The sequence below is a fragment of the Serinus canaria genome, chromosome 2 (genome assembly GCF_022539315.1).
Source record: "Serinus canaria isolate serCan28SL12 chromosome 2, serCan2020, whole genome shotgun sequence".
Lineage (NCBI taxonomy): Eukaryota > Metazoa > Chordata > Aves > Passeriformes > Fringillidae > Serinus > Serinus canaria.
The window spans coordinates 25,049,925-25,072,804 of NC_066315.1; the positions used below are offsets into that span (position 1 = coordinate 25,049,925).

General features: G+C 42.5%; 1 protein-coding gene across 1 annotated transcript in view; it reads left to right on the forward strand.

The window, feature by feature from the left end:
- The window catches only part of DYNC1I1 (dynein cytoplasmic 1 intermediate chain 1), a 213,298-nt gene that overhangs the window by 174,649 nt on the left and 15,769 nt on the right, over positions 1-22,880 (forward strand). Inside the window, exons 14-16 of the mRNA XM_050970813.1 lie at positions 300-444; positions 14,023-14,163; positions 20,334-20,459. Coding sequence (XP_050826770.1) covers positions 300-444; positions 14,023-14,163; positions 20,334-20,459 — 412 coding nt within the window. The remainder of the gene's footprint in view (positions 1-299; positions 445-14,022; positions 14,164-20,333; positions 20,460-22,880) is intronic.

Consider the following 22,880-nt stretch of genomic DNA (forward strand, 5'->3'; position numbering starts at 1 on the left):
TGGCTTATTCAGAGGCATAAGCTATAGTATAATTGCAATTTTGAATTTTATAATTATACAGAAATGTTATTTCAATCTACAGGAGTAGACAGTGTATGCAGAAGTGAGTAAGGTAAGTCTTCAGAAGTAAGAGAAATTCTCCCTGTGCTCAATTCTGAGCATTAATTTTCCCCACTGGAGTAAACTCTGCAGGCAAAGTCCTTAAAAGAAGGAGAAAGATTTGGAGGTTAAATAGAACTTTAAAAGGAAACAGTAAATGTGGTGAATCAAGTGCATGTAAATCCTTCTTCTCCCTGCAGTAAAGCTGGCATTGGTGAAATTTTTGAAGGCCACCAAGGACCTGTCACAGGAATCAATTGTCACATGGCAGTGGGTCCAATAGACTTTTCCCATCTCTTTGTCACATCATCATTTGACTGGACAGTGAAATTGTGGACCACAAAGGTAAGAAATCCAAGCTGGGCTGGGACAAGTAATTCTACTCATGAAAATGCTGTTGTCAGAAATATTTTAATATTGTCTATCAGATCCTAAGAACCAATTAATTGAAAGGCTGTTTGAAAGGTTAGAATGAGAATGAATAGTGATAGAATTGTAAGTAAAATATACAGCTAGTGTAATAACCCTCAATCATATTTGCTCTGGAGCATACCCTGCCCTTTAGCAGGCCTTCTTTTCAGTATTAACCCTAGTGCTGAGCAGTTTCACAAGGCAAGGAGATGAGGATGACTTGAACTCCAAGCCATCAAACAATCCATTCAGCACTCCCTGTGCAGGCTAAATTGCAAGGCTAATATTATGCACTGTGGTGGTGCAGGAGCAGGAACACTTTCCTCTGATGAAGCAACAGGGGACGTGCACATACAACTTAGTGCAATCAATATCACTTGTGAAATTCACTGCTGGAGGAGGCTGTGATAGCCAAAAGGTATAAAATGTCCCAATGACATTAGACACTGGAAGCAGGGAGGAAGTACATGCTGGAGCTTACATTCATGACCACCAGGGATCTGCTGCTGACTGCTCTGTGGCCGTCTGTCCGTGACCTCTTTCAGAGAGAGCAGCAGAACAGCAGAAATGGCACAGTCCTGTGAAACTTTGAAACCCCAACACTCCATGGGACAGACTAAACAGACCAACCTGGTGGATCATACAGGCTGAGTAAAACAGGACAATGAGATATAAAATCCTAATTGTATAAGTCATCTAATTAATTTTTTTTATACACCAGAGTAGAGAATAGCCTTCCAAATGTCAGGTTCTTGCCTTAACCAAGTTGGTTTTATGCCTGCATTTGGTTCACATCTTGAGCTGCACCAGGCAGAGTTCCCGTACTGAAAGCTGACCACAGTCAGGAAGTATCTCAGCATGTTTTCCTCCAAGACATCAGGGCTTGGAGATGCTAGAACAGATGCACAGCAAATGTAAACATGAAAGTGATCAGAAGGGCTCATGGGACAGCCTTGTGCTGGAAAAAGAAGCAGTTACCTAGATGGTAACCTGAATCAGTTTCCATAGTAGCTCCTCAATGCTTTTGTTAATGGCCTGATCCAATGTGTGTGCTGATTAACTTATCTTTTTATAATTAAATTTTCTTTTCCTAATCAGCAATGACCACAGCTGTTGGTTTTGTCTTGAGCATTACACTTCAGGAAACTCATCATGGGAAAGGTGCATGATTTACCCAATTCACATGTAACTATATATATCACTAGACCCAGCCTGAACCAGTGCAAAAGTAATCCAGAGGAGTGGGCATGGGCAGGCTGGAATGGGTCTGGGATGGTTCCTAGGTGGTAAACATTAGAAAAGGCTGCAGAATAGCCAAGGCATGGACAGCTTAAATGTTGGCTCACTGGGGCTAGATAGGCTGTTTGATGTGTGAGACAAGGGAGTTCTGGGCAGTGGTGACTTCCCTTGGGAGCAAGGGAATAGTGCAGTGTTGTAGCTGAAGCTGAGTAAGGGGAGAAGAATTTGCAGGGAAGATGAAAGACAAATACTGAATTCCAATCACACATGTACAGAAAAGTCTTGGATTGGTATTTAGCTGTCAGCTTGAGGCTGAATATGGCAATAAGGGTCTCATTCATCTGCAGCTTAAATGAAATTGCATTAAGGGATAATAAAGCCTGATTTTTATTTTAAACTCTTGGTATTTTAGAAGTTAGTAGTAACACTAACACAGCACATTTTGGGCATAAAGACACTGCAGATAGTAATGCACAGTTATCCTTGTGGAATATTTCAGTGCCAGAACGGTTTGGTCTGATTTTGTTCAAGACAATCAGTTTTCAAAGAACCAAACCATTTAAATTTCTGATATCCATCAAGCTGTGGCTTGTCTGGCAAGAGAGGCTTCCTGAGAAAGCTGTTTGAGTGAGCTGGGCGAGCTGTGATGTGCATGTGACACACCACAGCACCGCTCAGACCTGGAAGCTGCATTGCTGTTTTGGATCACTCACTTTCTTCTGGAGCAGGTTTAAGCAGCAGCAACAGCCCCAGGCTGCTGCCCTGCCAGCCACTGCCCTGTGAAAACATCCTCTGAGACACTAGACAAGTTTTTGAATTGTGATGAATGTTTTCTTTTCCTCCCCATTCAACTGCATCAGGAGTTTATTTCCATATTGTCTGAATAATTTTCTTGGCTGGAGCTACTACATATTTAAGGCTCTCTTTGTTCAGTTCTCATAGTCAAGGCTCAGTCAATCAGTGGTCTCTGAAAAAACCAGTGGATTGATATAAAGTATTAAGTGCTTCTGCTAGCTAACGAGATTTTAGTCGGAATTGGTTTACTCCTTTCGTTTCTTATTTGTAAATTTAATCTCCCTATCAGCATCCAAAGCCATATTGCTTTCCTGCTTCTACCAGTGTTGTCTACTTAATCCTGTGCACATTTTCCTCTTCGGTCATGAAATTCAATTCCTTTTTGTTTCACAGGTTCAGAGTCAATGTCCAATTGTAAAGTGAACCATAAAAGCTTTGTGTTTATATTGTCTATTGATGTTGTGTAGCATCCTGGGGTGCTTACAAGAAAGGCACTTTCATAGCAGGCATTTGACTGATGGATTGAAAGCACCATCTTCCTTAAAAACTCTCACTTTACATTTTATAATGTTTTTGTGGTTAACACATTTTCTAGCTAAAGCAGTTCAACCAGGTGACTGAGAATAAGATTTTCACTAGCGGATGAATGAGCGTTTTGTAGATAGCACTAACACAAGGTTCATATTATCATCCATCACATTAGCCAAAAATGAGATCCCTGTGTGAATAGCAAGCAACCAGAAGCAACAGGAAAAGAAACAGAATTTGCAAAGATAGTTGCTTGATAACCACGGCATTACCTGGTTCCTGATGAAGTGAGTAGGGCTTTCACTTTGAATTCCTGCTGCACCATGTGAGCAAGTCTGGGATGCAGAGCTGTCAAAGGGAAGTCCTGATGTGAAGTGTCTGTGGAGCTCTGCCCTTAATTAGGTAGTGTCGGTGCTTTGAAGAGGTAAAGTGCTAAGTGGAAATGCTAAGTGTTGTTAATTAATTAAACACTAATCCTCATGAATGAATAGCATGAGGTTAAATAATGAAATGTAAGTATTGTTATTATTACAGCAATTGCTGTTTGGAGAGCAAATTTTTTGATATTGTGTCAAGAGACGGAAGCTGTCTTGGAATTGTTAAAACATAGCAAAACATAAGTTGGTTTCAGCTAAAGCCTGGAAGGTGGCTTGTTTGCTGCTAAGGCAGTTAATAAGGGTCTGGACAGAGAGCTGGATTTTGTTAGCTTTTTCATCCTTCACGTGCCTTCTTTAGCTTTTATCCTTCCACTGAGGGGAGGTGCTAATGACTACTTTTCTCCTCTTGCGCCTATGCCTAAGTCGTGCTCAGATGGGCAGAGATTGGTGTAACTGTAACACTGCTGAATCCCCATCCACGCTTGTCTCCCTCTGCCTAATGTTTAAGTAATGGTGGTAATGCCAAAATCATGAGGCTCAGAGGTGAGCAGACTGGTAGCAGGGCTACCACACCCCCATTAGCAGGGTCTAATGGAGCCAGAGGTCATGTGCCCTCAGTGACAGACTACCCACTCTGCGTCCATGCTCAGTTTTGCTTTACTGGTACGTGCATCAATGGTAGTGCCGCCTTCCTCGTCCCTCTCCTTTGTCTTTTCTTTTTTCTTATGCTCTTCACATGCTCTTCTTCTCTTCTGGTATGCTCTGCTGTTCCAGTCTGTTGAGCTTTTTTGAGAAACCACATTTTAAACAGCAAAATTCCCATTTCTATGCCATGTGCCTTCACACACATCTCTGTACCTTGAATATCTTACGCCCCTGTGCTTGTCAGCAACCTGGGTATGATCCAATCCTTCTGCCTCTCGGAGCAAATTACTTTACCTGTCATACCCTCCTATCACCATGTAACTTCAGACTCCACTGGTTTCCATTTGGTCTAGAGTTGAACACCATCTCCTCCAAGGTCCAGCTGAAGCCTACCTTTAGAAAAATGCAAAGAATCACATGGTGCTGGTGCTGCTATAGACAGGTACCTCTGCCCTTCCCCAGAAGCCTTGCTGATAGGATCTGATCAGATCCACTTAATAGACTAAATTTACTGTGATGGAAAAAGGTGTTGCAGAATGAACCAGAGCACTACTTGATGGTCACCTTTGGGCCATATCTTCTCATATTATCATGTAAAGCGTTTTAGATGACTCTTCATATGAAGTTGGATCTTCCTGGATCTTTTATTATGTAGAGCTTTCACACTTTGGTTTCTTTTGCAGCCACTGGAAAGAAGTGACTGTTCAGCATACATTAGACAACTCTCGAGAGACCATTCCTGCCCACCACTGTCTAAGCATGAGCCCAAGTCTGGCAGATGATCAGCTGCTGTAGCTTTTAGTGGCTTTCTTGCATCTGGGCAGCCTCAGGCCATATCTAAACTGGCAGACTTGTCAGCACTTTTGAGCTCCCAAGTCTGTCTTCTTATCCTGGCTTTTCCCAAACCACTACCAGGAAGGAATCAGCCTCTTTATCCCATACCAAATGCACATGTGAATATGCGCCTTGATTTGCAGCCAGAATCCTGTGGAATCCTTTACTACTCCTCCCTCTGGCTGATTTTGGTGGGGCTCAAATGCCTATCTCAAGGGACAATTTCACTCCTCTTATTTTGGATACCTGACTAGAATGGTCTCCCTCACTGATGCATTACCACACTAAGCTCCTTTTTTCTCTTTGATAAAAGCAATTAAAATTATTGATATGATTAATCACTGCCCAAATGTTAATTTTATCTGATTATAGGGAACGACAAAGGGTGATAAAATAGCATGCTGGGATTTCATGGAAATGGTCTCTCTGTGGTGTGAGTTCAGAATTTTGAGTTTGATCCAAAAACAAGGCAATGAATGAATTTGCTTCAGAGCACACTTTCTGTCAGAAGGCCAAGCTGACTTGGGGAAGAGGGTGGAGTTGCCTGTTCAGACAGGATTTTTTTAGGTTTTGCCCTTTACCTCTGGAGCCAGAGGTCTGGCTCTCATCCAGCTATTAAAAAAAAAAAAGGTATTTTCTAGGTAATTTTAAAGAGCAAAACCAAAGTGAAGTCAGGTGGCTTGAAAAATCCCAAGTTCTTCACTTGAAATACTTCTCATTATTTCAGTTGCCTGTGTAGCCATATTTGATAGGTGTTAGAAAAATATTAATCAGCTGGCCAACACACTTGATTTACTGACATGAAACATGGTGCTTCTTTGTGATACATTTAATGAACAATGGCACACCCACAAATAAAACAGTCATCTTAAATACTGAGTTCTAAAATCTCAGTGGGCTAAACTGTATTTCAGAAAAACCCTAATATAAATCCAGCTATAGCAGTGAAAGCTCTATTTGCACATGGAAAGCAGAACTGGATTTCAGGAGCTTATATAATCTGTGCAAAACAAAGTCATCATTCCTTTTTTTCCCTGAAATCTAAATGCAAACCTCCCACTGACAGTTCTGTTGCAGAATTACACTGGAGGATCAAGCTCGCATGGAATAGTGAAGCATTTCAGGACAATTATCAGTATATAAAGCCCAGGACTTCTTCCCTAATGGAAATTTTCTCCCACCTGCTTCAGGCAGCCATCCTTTCTCTGCCATGTGAGAGACTTTTGTTATCAGTTAAAAAAAAAAAAAAAGAAGAAGGAACTGTGCTCAAAGTCTCAAAGTCCTACAAGATGGAGTCGTCTTCAATAATAATTAGCCTCAAAATCATTGCTTGCTGACCCATGAAAGCTCTGCGGGCATCCTGGTGGCAGCAGCTACAAATACTAATCTTGGCTGCTTAGCAGACAGTGCTGTAACATCAGGCTGTGTCAGCCATCCTGCAATGCTCCTGGTGCTCCTGCTGCCTGGCAGCTGAACTGCAGCAGCAGGGTCGCTTGAAAGCCTGGCAATTCACTGAGTACACATGCAAGGCTGGGCCAGGTACCCTGCAATGAAGCAGCATTTTCCATTAAAAAGAAAAATTGAATTTTCAGGGGCCTCATACTGAATGTTCACGTCAGAATCACAGGGGTGGGACCCAACCAAACCACAGCTACATTATCCCACTGCTCTCCTCACCTTGCAATTTGAGCTAAAGTACCTCTCTTTAACAACTTGAGGCCCGAAGCAGGGAGACCAGTGCCACTGACCCCAGAAGAGGTACCTGCAGGACCTCAGTGCGTGCTGCTGCCTCCCCTGCATGGCAGGAAAGCACTAGTGCAACGATACAGCTTCTCCTAAATCATCTCAGCCACTCTCCAGCTCTTCTTCCTTGTCCCACCTGTGTGGGATACAAACAGGGAATGACAACTGAAGGTAGAAGATCAAATCTGCCCTTCGGTGTTTCACTCTGTGCTTCCTCTGACCAGGACTTGGTGATACTTCCATCAACATGCCTTGCTTATAATTTTCAGCAAGTCCCTTAAGAGCTTCTCTGAAAAATAATCCAGGAACATAGTAATATAAAGGCAGGAGTATGAACTACAGAAACTAGGAGTCACTTTGCTGGGCAAGGACAGCAGGACTTTCTGTAGTGTTTTGAGCTTCTTAAGAGAAATTGAGCCATTTTTAGAAGTAGTTAGAAATTCCAAAAGAAAACAATACTATTTCTAAAAAGTCTTTTGACACAAATGCATTGTTAGTAGTTTAGGAAGAAGTACTGTCCTGCTTAGAGCATATTTTAGATAAAAGGTGGAAAGCTTGATTACCATTTAGTGATGAAGTCAGCAGTCTGAGGAAAAACAGAACAAATGGCAGGTACCTGTATAGGCTTTTCCAGTGTTGCTGTCTGCACTTGCCTCCAGTTTGATGTGGGTGAATGAAGCAGAGAATATTAAACCTCACAGAATGGAAACCCATAGGCACAACTCTTGTAATTGTGGAGTAACAGGGGCTCCAGATTAGGAATTAAACTGGATCATCTAAAATGCAGAAACAAGAATACACCAGCCTGGCCAGAGCAACTAGGTATAAAAGTGAGCTGGGGAACACTGTAAGCTAGTCTGCCTTACATACATTCTGATGTTTTTAAAGTTCATCAATTGGAAGCAAATCTTCTAAATCATTTAAATTTACAATAGGCATCAAGTAATGCACATTTATATCAAACTCACTGAAAATAGTTCCTCAGTGGTAAAGAAGAATGGCATTCTTTCTGCTTTTTTTTTTCTTTAGAAAATAAAAAGGTATTTTTCCACTGGGTAAGTGGAAAGGCATGGTAGAAGAGTACTTTGGAATTAGAGCAGCACAGCCGGAATGTGTTGCACCTCTGCTGAGTACTGAAAGAGTTAAGAAGGATTAACCACATAAGTTTACCTGTCAGTAAAACTAGCTTCTAGGCTATATCCACAGATTTCAAAAGCTCTGCTGTTTGAATTTCTGATGCTCTTAAAAGACAAGTGCTGTCTGACTTTCCAAGTTCTTTTATTTTTTTCTTCACACCATAGTATTAGGCATTAAGATCAGTTCTCATTAAAACCGCCTGTGCCAATCATCAAACCTTTTTTCCTTTGCTTCCTTCTTTTATACTCACTTGTGGCACTTTGACTTTGAAGGAAACCACAAAAAATGTAATCATCAGGTTATCTCCAGACTTGGCCTGCTCTCATAACCCCTTTCCTTTTGGTCTTATCCTTGTCCCCTCCTCTATCCATAATAATTCCCACATGTTTATGCAAAAATATGGGACTTTCTTTTATTATTGACAATTAAGAAAGGCAACAGTTTTGGCATCTCTTCAAGAACAGTAATTTCTAAAAGTGAACCGTTTTCTGCTTTGTCTGTCTGCAACTTTTAGAATGCCAAAGCCCAATCAGTGTAACAATACTGCAGCACTTAAACAAAAGGGTTGTGAAGAGCGTAGGGATCATTTCCACACTCATTTCCTTCCCCCTGTTGCTTCTGAGTCTAAAACTTAAGCCTGTTATCTTGCCAATCAAGCCAGTTTAGACTTGATTCAGTGACCTGGCAGTTATCTGACAGTGAGGTCACACAACTTACAGATAGGTCACAGCCCAGGGAAATGTTCTTTGAGTCCCAGAGGTTCATCTGCCATCCAGCACTGAAACTGACAGCCAGAAGGAATTTTAAGGCAGGTAAAGGAGTTTTTACTCATGTGACTCAGTTCAGGTACCTCAGTTAGCCAGTGACATTGGGTGCCTAAAGCTGAACATCACCCTTTTGCTTCCCACTGCTGTCCTTTGAAGGTCTGGCTAGTCCTGGAAAAGGTGGAGCAGGCTACAAGTTTTGAGTTGTATGGTACTGGGGTCTGCAGGATAATGATACCCTTTGTGGAGAATGCAGACAGGCCTTGCTGAGCCATCAGGGATGTACCTGTAACTACTGGCTCTGATTTATGACATCTAGTAACAGTTCCTGGGAATGCTGTACCTTTTAAAAAATGAGCATAAACTGAACTAAGTCAAGGCCCACAAGTATAGTATCCAAGCAATGGCTATTGGATAATCCTAGATCACTGTAACTATTAGAAGACAGATTTGGAAGAAACATGATAGTCCAGAACTGGCAAAATTCCTGTGGAGATCAGTCAGTCTGAATGAAAACCAGGGCCTCTTTGACTCCATACAAACAGAGAGAGAACATGAAGGCTTACAAGAGCAGTAGAGCCTTATACAGAGCAGAGGACTGAACTCCTCACAACAAGAGATATGCACAACTTCCCCTAAACAGCTAGCAGCTGGTGTCCCAAGAAGGACACCATTGAAAGGGGAAAGGTCAGACCAGAGTAAAGCTGATTTGATGAGTGTTTCACTCAACATTCCCAGCAGCTTTTCATTTCTGCTATGCTGTCTGCATGTTTTGAGTTGGCCTGGTTAAGTGGCACCCTCAGAAGGGAAACAATGAGCCTGGATTCAGCAAAATATTGAGGTCTTTTTCAAGATGGAGAAGATTGGGCATATAAAAAACTGAACTAGCTCAGATGCTATCCTGAGCAGAAGTTCCACAAGCTGTGCCCTGTCCCAGTTTCTTTCACATCATCTAGTCAGTGTGACACTGCAGCACTCACTTTAAAGAAAGACAGAAAATTGTATTTTCCCTATGTGTTATCCCTACTGAAAGAAATGCCTTTCTTTGACACCATTTGGCCTGTTGTGGTTTGGGGTTTTTTTTTTTAATCAGTAAAGATTATTTATAGACTACTTGGTCTCACAGGGACCGAGTTCATAGAATCATAGAATGGTTTGGGTGGAAGGGTCTGTAAAGATCATCTCATTCCCAACTCCTATTCCCTGGTTTGTTCAAGGGCCAAACAGAGGAACAGACACTGCTCAGGACCACTCTGGCTCTGCTCTTTCCGAGTGCCTGAAAGCCTGAGCTTGAGCCTAAACAACATTACCTTGTTCAGAAACTTTCTATGCCAAGGACTAATGAATCTATCATATTTTCTGCACACCTAAAGAAACAAAATCAGCTTGAATCAACTTGCAAGTACTGCACAATACTGATGGCTGTTGTTAATAAGGTGAGAGCCAGAAGTAGGGTGTTTGGCTTATCATCTTTGGAAGATAATTGAGTAGAAAGAAAGAATTGGAGACAGCAGAGTGTGTGGTGTCACCACACATCTGCACTGCTGAAGGTACAGCCTAGAAAAGTACCTTTGAGTGGAGCTGACACCCACAGAAATTGTGGCAACGTGTAAAATAGTGCTTGTTTCATGGAATGGGCAAAGCCAATAGTTTTCTCCATGGCTTTTTAGAAGTCAGATGCTAGTTAAAACCTGTGTATATGTATACATTCCTTTATATGGATAATTAGCTACTTCATGTGTGGCGCCTCATGGATTAAAGAAAATTCTTCTATGCAAATAAGTGGAATACACTGGTCAAATTTATATGTGTAAAAACCCCCTCTTTTATATAAATGTGTAGAATTTATTTAGGTGAACTTCTTATTTCACAGACAAGTCTTACTTCCTAGACAGCCAACGTTCACTCTTCATTGTCCTCTTAAACAATGCCTCTATACAAACACTGAGGATAAATGATTGATAACATATTTAAATAAATGAGAAAAAACCCACATGTCTTGGAATTGGCTTTTTGCTTTTTCCACTAAACGCTCAAATCATGTCCTTTTGGAATCAATGGCAAAACTCCATTGATTTTTAGGGCCATATTTTCACCCTACATTCTTCTTTTTCCGTAATAAGTAGATTTGGCCCATGTTTTTCTGAATTTACTGCTTTAAACTATTTCTTCTGTTCTATAGAATAACAGAGTGGGTCGATATTTAAGAATGAAAGCTCATCAAGTTTAAATTTCAGTTGTTTTATAATAATAGCCATATGTTAGTTATGAATTGTGTAGGTCTGAAGTTTTGGTAATTTAAAACTGCTTTAAAGTGACCTTTACATGGTTCCACATTTCAGCATTTTCTAAAAGCAGTCGGTAGAGGTTCTTACTCATAAATTGTTGCATTACAGGATCTGCAGGCCTGGGCCCATAGTAGGGAAGCAGGCTCACAGTAAGGAAGTCCTGTGAACATTTATACACACACCTAAACTCAGAAATGGAGTCTTCACAATGAAACCAACAAAACTACTCTCAGACCAGGATGAAATGTCAACTTTAATAAAAGCCAACTGCTGTTAGTATTGGAGTCAGGACACGAAGCAAGATGGACCATATGCCGTGGTTGTACTCTTCTCTGGTTAAACAGGGCAAGAAGACAAGACAGTATGGGAAATACTTTCTCTTTTTTTCACTAGCTGCTAGTCAAGTTGGGAGGACAGTGATATTGGGGGCAGTATGAAGGTGTAGCTCAGCTCCTGTAGCTACCACTGCCTGATTTCTGCCATATGATTTCTCCCTGATTTCCCAAGCACACTGCAGCTCATCTTGCCTTTTGGTAGGGCTGCTCACAATCCTGCAATTTCTTATTTCTTTTGGTTAGGGTGCTCACAATCCTGCAATTTCTTCATGCCCTATTCTGCTCCATTAATTTGTGTGTCATTCCTTGCATGCCTGAGATCTTTCTCAAAAGCCATATTATTTCTGTTGTCCACACTTTCCCTCTGACTTTCTATCTGAATGAATATTTCCACTGGTTTGGTAAAGGCATTTCATTTTTGGCATTTGAGGCTTTTCACCTCAAATCCCAGCACTTTGAAAGTGTTTTTATTTTGATAGCAGGGAAACAGAGGCACATCAGTTAAACCTACTTCCCAGAGACTACAAAACAGCAAGATTTAGACTAGCATCAAATCTCCTGACCCTTCCTTCTAATGCCTTGGTCTTTAGGCATGAAGTGGAAAATAACGCAGCAGAACTAAAAAAGCCATTTAAAAAGTGCCACACTTAAGATCAAAACAAGTTTTGATATGCTGACAAAAAGGAAATGCTGGTTGAAATCTGCCCTGGATTGATTGATATCTTAATAGGCCCTTAACTTCTGTGGAATTTGGTTACTTCTCTCATGACATTAAATGTTAAAGTGCTGTATGTGCAGCACTTTTCCCATGAAAAAGAAAAATACCATCCTCCAGCAGTTGACCAGATTTCTTTTTCCTTCAGTATACTGCTATCTCCAATGCCCACCAGAATTTAGACACTTGATATATTTGAACCTAATGTTTCTAGATGTTTTTAGTGAAAACCCAGAGTGCAGCATTGGGAATCCATGTAGCTCTCTCTAAATACTATTTCCTAGCTCACAGTCATGAAGATTCACTTTGAAATTTCCTATGAAATACCTCTGCCCCTTCAAAAGTTTGGTGCTCATTTGGCCCTAAACCCTGGAAAAGCTTTAGCACAGACATGTAAGTAATTCCATTAATACATGTAAGTAAGTCCACTGATAATATAGTAGGGAGACATATATGTGTTTGGAGAAAAATACCTTCTTAATGAAAATATTTTTTGTAATTTTTTCATTTTCTTTTGCAAAACTCCAGCCTGGGAAAAGAAATTTAAATGGCGTACAAATTGGAGATAATGAGGCCAAGCTCTGATTTCATTTCATTGTTACACAAAATATTTTCTGGTCTTAAGAAATGGAAAAAAACCATTAGGCCAGTTATGAAAATTTGAGACCCGATCCTGTAATCAAAGCATCTTTCAATAATTCAAGCAGAGGAAAACCCAGCCTCTGGAATAAATCCCTGTGTATTTTCATTATGTTTGCAAATGACAAAGTAATGTAATTAAACCTCTGAATACTTCCAGTAATTTTTTTGTGATACCTGTGGTGGCCAGAAATATTGCAGAACTGTTTACAATACAGTGCTGCAACAGCAACACACTGCATCAACAGTCAGGGCCATGGCAGCATAGAGATGGACCCACGCCTGTCCCACACGCTGACCCTGCCGAGCTTCCACCATGGGATGCAAGAGGACCAAAACCAAAACTAGCAAAGACCTGTCTGTAACTAGCTGTCAAACCGACTGCATTATTGCTTTAAATTAATAATATAGGAGAGGAAAGCTATATAACGCTTGCAATCTGTCACCCCATTTTTTGGAAAAATAATGCACGGCGATGCATAGAGGCACTCCGGACAGCGTTTGCTTTGTAAAGTGCACGAGGGTGCATTCCAGAGGAACCTGACCGAGATGTTCGAGGGGTGCGGCCTGGACACTCACACGGCCCGCTCAGTGATGCTGCATTTCCCGGGGTCGGGGGACCGCGGGCGCCCGTCCCGCAGGGCCGCACGCGCCAGGAAGGCGGCAGAGAACGGCAGGAGGAAACAGGCACTCAGGGAGACCCTCGGAGAAGTCCCATTGTTTAGATTTTTGTCATAAGCCATGAGAATACTTAATTTCTTTCATCTCTGGAGTTTTCATTATCATTCAAATTTCATTTTCCATTAATTGATCGGGGATTAGCGAAGCCATTATGCAAAAATTAAAGACAAGCCAGATGCGATGAATAATTCATGAGGAACAATTACACTTTATTCCTGGTGTACTTCCTAACTTCCCTCCGACTCCCCGCCTGCTGCAGATGACAGCCTCCCCTCCCTCCGGAGCTGCCTCCCTCCCTCCCTCCCTCCGGAGCGCGCCGGGCGCGGAGAGCGCGGGGCCGGTGCGCTGCCGCCGCCCGCCGCTAGGTGTCAGCCGCCGCCCGCGGTGCGCGGGGGGCCGCGGAGGCGCCGCGCTGCTCCCGCCGCTCTCACGATCCTTATCGGAGCCTCCGCCGGCGCGGCCGGCTCGGGCGGGAGCGGTGGTCCGTGCCCGCTGCCTCCCGCACCGCCCCCCGCACCCCCTCCCGCCGCCAGGGTGCCGGCCGGGAGCGGGCGCGGGCGCTCTCCCCGCCCCGTCATCCGCGCGTCCCACACCCCTCACACCGGGCATCTCATTTATCCCACCGGACAGTTGTTGCCCCATTAAAGCGCAGTCCCGCCCTTCGCGGAGGACCTTTCATCTGGGGAAGTTTTATGACACTTTGTAAATGTGCAAAGTTTTTAATTAGACTCGCCAGACAGCCCCAGGCAGCACTAGCGCCACGAAGTCTTCATGCCGCTCTCTGCTTTACAGCACAACAAGCCGCTCTACTCCTTTGAAGACAATGCCGACTATGTCTACGATGTCATGTGGTCGCCAGTGCATCCCGCGCTCTTCGCCTGCGTGGACGGGATGGGGCGCCTGGATCTGTGGAACCTGAATAACGACACCGAGGTGAGGCGGCTCGGCGGCGGTGGGAAGGCGCAGGCGGGCGGGCAGCGGGGCGCCGGGCGAGATCTTAACCCTGTGAGAGCCGGCACTGTCGGGCACCCCTCGCCATCCTCCCCGCCGGGGCTCCAAGGGGCGCCGCGCTCCCTCGGGGCGGGGACAGCCCGGCGTCGGCCGCCGCCCGCGCCCCGGGGCGCGGCGGGGAGGGGAGGGAGAGGGAGGGCAGGTCCCGCTGCCGGGGGCGCCCGCCCGTCCCCCTCTCCTGCCTGCCGTCCCTCCCTCCCGCCTCCCTCGCTGCCTCCCCTGCGGCGGGGCTGGTGCGCTCGGTACCTGTCAGGGGCGGGAGGGCTGACTCCGGCACCCCCGGCAGAAAGCCAGCGCAATTAAATGCCGCGGTGCCGGCTCGGGGAGGAGGCTCCTTCCCCCTCTGTTATTTTAAGGTGCACTTTTAAACCGCGCCCTTTCTGCAGGTTTCTTTTTATCCCCTCACCCCGTTTTTGACGCTTCGAGAGCCAGGTTTGCGATTCCGGCCCAAACCCGGGAGTCACACCTTGGCAGCCGCCACTGACTGCCAGCGGGGACTGGGCTCCTGTTGGACTGCGAGACTTGCTCTCCCTCTGAATTTATTATCCTCTGCGCCACAGTCTCTAGGGACCGTAACTTGGAAGCCCCGTGCCAGTGCCTGAAGCGTATCAGAATCCAAGCGTGTGCCCATGCATCTCCACTCACATCCTGCCTTTGAGTCGCTTGGTACCCTGCTTCAGTCTTTTAAAGCACAGGGCATCTCTCTCACACGTTGTTTGGGGCTTTACACCTTCACCCTTTTCTTAGCTTTAAACTTTGCTGTAGAACTTAAAGGTACAAATGCAAATATCTACCTTTTATTTTCACTGCTATTAGCTAAATAGTGGGGACCATTGGAAAGGATAGGTCTCACGTTTGAATTTCACTGGTGAGAAAGGATTAATCAGAGCACTTTTAGCAAAGATTGAGACTGATAAACACTGTTTTTTAAAAAGTATCTTTCTAAATGTGTTAAACCTCGGGTTTTTCCTCTTATTATTTCAAATTTTTAAAACCACCAGAGACTTAAATTGATATTGGTTTGTTTGGATTTGAGTTTCCCCCAAAAATGATTTTCAGAAAACCTGTTATCACCTGAGGTCAATCTTAGATGGCCAGTAATCAGTTTCCAGCACAAAAATTAAAGTATTTTTCCATGCACTAAGTCTTCCTTGTTTTTACTTAATGCAATGAAAAACTAACAACAAACAGCCTGTAAAGAAATAAAAGGCCACATTTTAGCTGGTGAGTTTCTTTTTATGTCCCAAAAAAAGGAGAAGATGGAAAAGCAAGCTGCAGGATTTTAATATTTTCCTCCTTACACCCTATTTTAAATTTTATTTTTTTTTAGATTATTTAGATCATTAATATACCTTTCACATAAACCTGCTATGCATTTCAGTCAGAGTAAAATACAGGCGCAGTTTATGGCTTGCAGTGAGGGGTGCTTGCCATAAATAAGCACGGACAGGTAAGAGGAACCAGCACCGGGCACTGCACTGTCAAGGGGAGCAGTGAGGCCTTTTGAAGTGCTCTGAGCAGGAAGCAGTGCAGCCTTTTTAATTAGAGCACATACAGCTGGAGGATATTCAGGAGGAGTCTCCTAAGAATTTATTTTGGAAAGGGAGGGACATATCCTTCAGGTGTTCTCATTAATGCAGGCTTAAACACAGAGCATAAAACCCAACATTTTGAGAAGAAAAAAAAAACCTTTCCCCCAAGTACCAGGGCTGAAATTGAAATCAACTGATGTTTTGCCATTTTACTCAAGGAGACCATAATTTCTTTCCAAAAAATTAGTCTGGACTGCTTGATCCCATTCCCATCAATAATGAGGCTGTACGTAGCAAACAGCTGCTGCTTTCAGTGTGTTTACATATAAATATATAGGAACATCAAAAAAAAGAATTAATTTCAAGCTTCATCCTGCTTTTATTCTGCATGCAAGGCCACCCCCTGATTTCACAAATTATTTCCGTTCTCAGAGGTCAAAATCGGCTCTCATGTAGGATCAGACTGGAACTACGTCCGTGGTATCTGAGCTTTGTGTTTTTTGAGAATCAAATTTGGGTCTCTGGACACAGAAATATAATTTGCTTTCCTTTTATTTCCAAAATAAAAAAATCAGTATAAATTATAAACTGGTAGAGTCTGAATAGATGTGAAGTTTTTTTACGCAGGAGAAGCACCAAAAGTATCTCTGAAAGAGAGAACCGCAAACAGTTCTTCTAAGCATCGTAACTGAAAGTGAGATCGTTGTTTGCTTTTACTCTCTATCTGGTAGGTCATAATTAGCTAATAATTTTCCAGATTTCTGTAATTGATTATGCTGTTACAGTCTGCACAGCTATTTGCTAAGAAAAACTCCTTGTCAGCACTTCTGCCTTGGTAATAAGAGATCTTGAAACACCTATTTTTTAGATCGTTATTACTTTTAGATGTCAGGTATGTGATGTCAAAGTATTTGTGAAGACAGTAGAAAATGACAGGTCTATTACTGTGTTTAACTGCTAGCTATTGATAAAAATCTCTGTGCAAGAACTAGATGTGATTGTTATTAAGGAGTCCTGGTTTTGTTTAATTTGGGGAATAAGCCACATTAATATTTAGGTATCATTTTGAAAATCAATTAAGAAAACACCTGGGTTTAGTTACAATATACTACCTTCAAATTTTTGAATTGCAGCAGAGTTTCCACTAGTGTTGCTCTCAGTATTTATTCGAAACATTTTTCCTGAAGGCTGGATGGTTTCTGACAAAATAACTTAGATCATTGGACTGTACCAAGGATTTAATCAGTGTAATAATTACTTTCAAAATCTCATTGCAAAGTTGCAGGGCTGTTGGTGTACTTCATGTTTATTTCTGCATATCAGAAAATATTTTTGTAATAGCAAGGAAGTACATCACGTATTATTTTATGTATGATAAATGCATATTAAGAAAAGTCAAAAAGAAAAAATCCTTACCCACTTCATCATTCTTTTGCAAACTGAATATTATTTTTATAAATCAGTGTAGTGAGGTTTGCAAAAAGCTTCAGGATAGCAAATGCTGATTTCTTACCAATGTATCCATAACATTTATTTTTTTGATCAAGATTGGAGAGGATCTTTTGGTGCTTGATGAGTCTTATTTACGTATGAGCTGGTACAAAACTGACTTACAAATTCGCTTATTTCTTCTGTGTTATCCTGTCAGATGTTTCTCGGGATTTTTGTATGTTGTATCTTAGCTTTTTACAGTGTGAGGATGGTGTCTATATCTAGAAACAGGTAACAGATGTATTTGCAAGCAGGTTTTGACACTACATAAGCAATGAAAATAATAATAAAAAGCTGTATTCTTATCATGCAGGTTTTTCTGACTGCATCTTTCTTAATCTGTTATCTGTTAAAATTTCATTTCAAAATTGTTTAAAATCTGACAAGCACCAACTTCAGAGAATTTATAAGGTATTTCAAATGTGATTTTAAAAACATAATGCTACCATTATAAATAAACTCTTACCTTGAAATCTAAAATAGGTGTGTGTAATTTAAACTATCACTACTGAGAACAGACAAATCTATTTTAAGATACTCTGGTTTGACTATATTTCTCTCCATATCACTGGAGAAAACGTTTTTCCTTTGGATTTTTAAAGACTTTTTGAGTATTCTTTTTATTTTGTTAGATAGCTTTGTGGATTAGTAACAGGATTTTTCAAAACCATTAGGTTTTGAAAAAAGCATGGGTTGTGTCTGTGGCATTTGTGTTTATTTTTATGTGGAACACTGAAAGAATGCTGAATTAACAACAACAAAAAGTAAAGACCCAAAAACAAAAATCTAAACCAAACCCCAGCTCTAGAGTTATGTATTACAGCCTCCTGAAAGATTTTGTGAAAATTCAATGCCTTAAATATATGCTGTACATTTGCACATGAAACAGATCTGTGATCTACAGTTTTCTGAGAAACGTAGCTGGTTAGTGGCTTAGTCCTCTAAAACGTGGCATTTAGCTGTTTGAGAAAACCCATTCCCAAATGTTATGAAATTAACTTTGTCTGGGTTTTTTTTTCTCAGAAATCCATGATCACAGCACTAAAACTTGCTTGTTTTCTACTGTGATTTTTATCATGGATCAATGACTCCATGTCAGCTTAGGGCCATTGACTCTTCTTAGGTAACAGACCCGGGACAAGGAGGCAGTGCATGCCAGCTTTTTTGGGTAATACTGCCTTGGACAGGACCTTGGCCTTGCACAATAGGGAGATGAGTCCAGTAGTTTTTTGCATTTGAATGACTTCCTAAAGGGGGGGAGGATGGTATCTGCTTTTTGACTGGTATCCAGCATTATTTCTACATCATTCATCGCTCTGCAAACAAAATACTTCTGCATTTCTCTTGTGGGGCTCAGGAGACTACTGTGAAGCCCTTTGCCGAGGTGATGCTTTAGCTGTGGCAGAATCCTTATGCTTGAGGTGCCAGTTGGTTTGGCAGCCTGGTGTCAGGGTTGGTGAGGGGGAGCAGGAGCCTCCAGGGAGAGAGTCAAGAGGATCAACCCAGATTCCCAGTCCTTGTCCAGCTGCTGGCGTGGCAGTGCACGCGCTGCGGCTGCAACAAGAGTGTCAGCAATTCTGCAGAGGTTTGGTTTCCTGCTGTCACTCATCTGGTGTGACACAATGAAGGCATTAGGAGACTGGCATAGGAGCTGTACAATGTTCATTTTAAAATTATTTTTGTCCAGGATCTTTAGACCTGTCTCAGTTCTCACAGTCAGAGAACTGAGATGAAGTCAGCAAAGTACTGGCTTTGTTAATCTTGCCAGTTTGTCAGTGTTCAGAGCAGAGTTTATTATGACCTTCAAGCTGCTTTCTTCCTGCTCCAGCTGCACTGTACTGCCAATGAGGACAGAAGCAGTACCTGTCACTCCTCCCAGGGAAGCCGGGACTCCAGTTCTTGTCCAGCTACCTCTTCTGAACCTGGACTGCTCTCCATTCTATGCCCATTTATAGATCCTGGGACACTGCCTTGTCATCTCACAACGTTACCGAAACCTTTTCCCACCAGATGGATGCCGTGGAGGAGTTGTTTTTGCAGCTATCCTATCCCATTTGCCTTGACCTAAAAGGCACTGAAACTAAAAAGCCTTGTTTGGAAGAGTGTTACGCCAAGCTACAGGCTCCTTGCTCAGGCAGGTTCTCTCCTATTAAAGGCAGTGAGCTGGGTGGAGCATTAGTAGGCTTGCAGGTTACTGTCATTTGTCATATGAGGTGACCTAAATCAACTGAGTGATCCACCTATCTGGGACAAACACCCACACAGTTCCTTCCTCCTGCAGCATCTTTGATGCCCTCATTCCAGCGTAGATGACAAATACTTCTCTTGAGATCGTGTTCATTTCTTTATTCATCCCACGCATTAACCAAAATCTTTATGTGTTCTTGTGGATCACCTGTTAAGTTGGTTGACTTGGGGCAGGGAGGGGGTTCAGGAATTACACAGCATCCAGGTGTATTTAAAGCAGAAGTAATGTCCTGGGGATGTAAAAGAGAATTGTGGGAATATATTGTAGGAGTTCCAAAGTGTCAGCTCAGCTGTTCTCACTTCTGCCACGTCCTCACTCTAAAGTGATTAGCTCAGGGCTTTTCTGATAGAATACCTAAGTTTCAACCTCTGCATCTAGCCACAGAGGTGAGTATGGATTCAAAGGATGTGTCAGCATGAATACAGAGATGTGTCTGCTGACTGTCAGGTTATCTGGGCTTGAGTCAGAAACCAGGCCAGGACTGAAGCCAAATCCTGCTCTCAGTTGATTCTTGGCCATATTAGTGACTTTTGAGAAAAGAAGATTTGCTTTTGCATGTTTCCAGGGCTAAGGGGGGAAACACGATTTCACTTACTGCCCCTTACCGTTCATTCCAAGCAATCTCTTACTCTTCTCTCTTTTTAGCACATCATCAAAGAAACAATGAATCCTTTTGCTTTTTTTCCCTCACCCCAATGAGAGTTGTTTGCTTCTTCCAGCAATGCCAGGAGACTTTGACTCATCCGGGACATTCAAAACTGACCCCTGGGTTTGTAGGCAGTGTGATTTTATTGTCCTTCCTGTTCCTATTGTCTCAACAGGTTCCCACAGCCAGTGTCACCATAGAAGGAGCATCTGCCCTCAACCGTGTGCGCTGGGCCCAGGCTGGGAAGGAGGTCGCAGTTGGTGACTCAGAGGGCCGCATTTGGGTCTATGATGTTGGAGAGGTATCTTCTGTTGGGATTCTTTTGTGCTTTGTTTGTTTGTTTTGTTGGAGTTTTGTGTTTTGCTTCTGAGCTCAACTCCTGGAGACTGCCACATCCAAGCTGAAGAAAGAAATCTGTCTTACTCTTTCAGTGGGGTCCTCATTGAATTTTGCCAACAGTGGGTTAATTGTAAAGCTATCTTGCAAAAGAGTTAACGTGTTGAAGCCTCATGAGAGAAGTCTCTTTTAAAAGCTTCCAGTGTTTTTCAAATTTTTTTTTTAATAATGATTCTGTGGGTACATTTGGAAAAAGTTAAAAGAACATAAAGAAAAAATTGAGGTGCAAAAAGAGGCAGCGATGTTTTAAAATTGATCCTAAAGGGTTCACCTTTTATACTCCAGTATCTCTTATTTTATGACTGGCTTATTGCTGTAAGTTTTTGTCAGCATGACATGCACAGAATGCATCTGTTCTTTTCATACTGCTTCATATGTCTGAATATGTGCAAAAGAACTAACAGGAGGAAAAGAGAGGTGTCATTTTGAAGGATAGCAGGGACATGCATGATAGACTATAGCAGGATGCATATTCTGTGTCTAAGGGTGCTCTCAATTCACCCTGCTACATCTTATAGCAAACATCTAAACTGCAGTGTGTTTGGCAGTGATGAATCTAACTCTTTGTTGATTAATGCAGTATTAAAGTGTTCCATTGGCATTACAATCCCTTGGAACAGGTAAGAGTGAATCTCTGAGCAATCAGCTTTTATGTAGAGAATTTGTTTTCCATCATTATCTGTGATAGGATATTGAGATACCCATCTCTACACAGTAGGGAAACATTATAGAATGCATACAGAATTATCTGTAACTCTTGTAAAGTGATTTTATGGCCCATAGCAAAATTGCTTGTGCATGACTCATGTTTTTGGATTTCATTCGCTAGTACAGGAGTTGCCCTTCCTCACAAATGTTTGCTGAAACTTCTTGCCATGTTGTTAGCATAATCTCTAAATTGTCTAAGGTTACTGTGCTCAGATTTCCACTGTGATACTGGCAGGTCAGCTGTTTTTATTTATTTTTCATTTTGCATGATTGTTCTGTCTTTCAAGTGATACGACAGGCTGTGGAAATGCCTTTGATGACAGCACAGTCTGATCTTGTCTGAGAGTCTAGACAGGCTGTAGAAATGTCTCTTTTTGCATATCATCCACCAAATCATTCATAGGACTATTTACTCCTGCAAGCTCACCCAGAAGAAAATAGTGTTCTATGCAGAAGTAGCAATATTGAAGTTTTTGACCTTTCCTGTGTATAATAAGACGTCATCTTGCAAAATGAGTCATAGTGATACCCTCAAATAAAAAAGAAAGACATGCTTCTATTACTTGAAAAAGAAAACAGAATCATTCAACAGTATTGATTTGTGTGAGTCCAGTTCAGTGTTACATAAAGAGTTCTGCTTCAGGGATGTTGCCTGCCCTGGCCCTGCAGAGCCTCAGTGTCTCCAGCTCAGCTCCCTGTGTACTTAAGCAAAGCGGTGGATGTCTGTCCACAAGGCTGCTGAGAGACCATTGCCAATCCTGCTCTGCTGTAATGAAGGAAGGAGCTCATTAATTTGTCACCTGGTTCAGTCAGGCAGTGTCAGTCTCTGCAGTAATTCCTGCATGAAATTCAGGAGAGGTCATCTGGGCTGCAGCACTGCTGGGGCTGCTGTGTTGTTAGTGCCTTTTTCTGGTTTAAAAGAGAAGGGTGCTCGTATGATTCTCTAGCCCAAATGTTCTCACTATAAAGCCTCAAGTGAGATACAGAAATACTTTGCAGATCAAGAGTCTGGAACCAAGGGCATGGACAGTGAGGAGCAGCCTCTTGGGTCATTAAGCCTGTGGGCCCGTCTGTAAAGAGCTCTTTGATGAGAGATTCTGTCATTAGCTGTCCTCAGGCATGACGCACGGGGGATTCACAGCACACGTACGCTCTTGGAAGTGCCTGCTACAGAAATATGGCAGCCTTTAAGGATTTTGCTTTACTTCATTGTGCAGACACTGGATGGTTTTTGGCTCAGCTGGGGTCCTCCTTTGTCCTTTTTGTAGGGGTTTGATTCTGGGATCTGATGGGGCTGGTCTGACAGTTTAAAAAGAGACGTTCTTCTCCTGCCAGCCATCCTTAGCCACATCCCTTGCTGCCCAGTTTCTGTGCAGGTAGAAGGGCTTGTCACCACTCATATGGTGCAGAGAAAGACTGATCAGTGGAGAAGTATTTATTTATTTATTTATTTATTTGTCTTGTTTTCTTTGGGCTGCTTTTCTCCATGAAATGACTTGTGGGAGTAGAGGAGTGAGCACGTAGCTGGGGTCAAGGGGCTGGCAGCTGGACTATACAGCATCCAGCAGCAGTTAACTTTCCTATTTGACCCAGCACTATTGCCAATCCTGACGCTAAG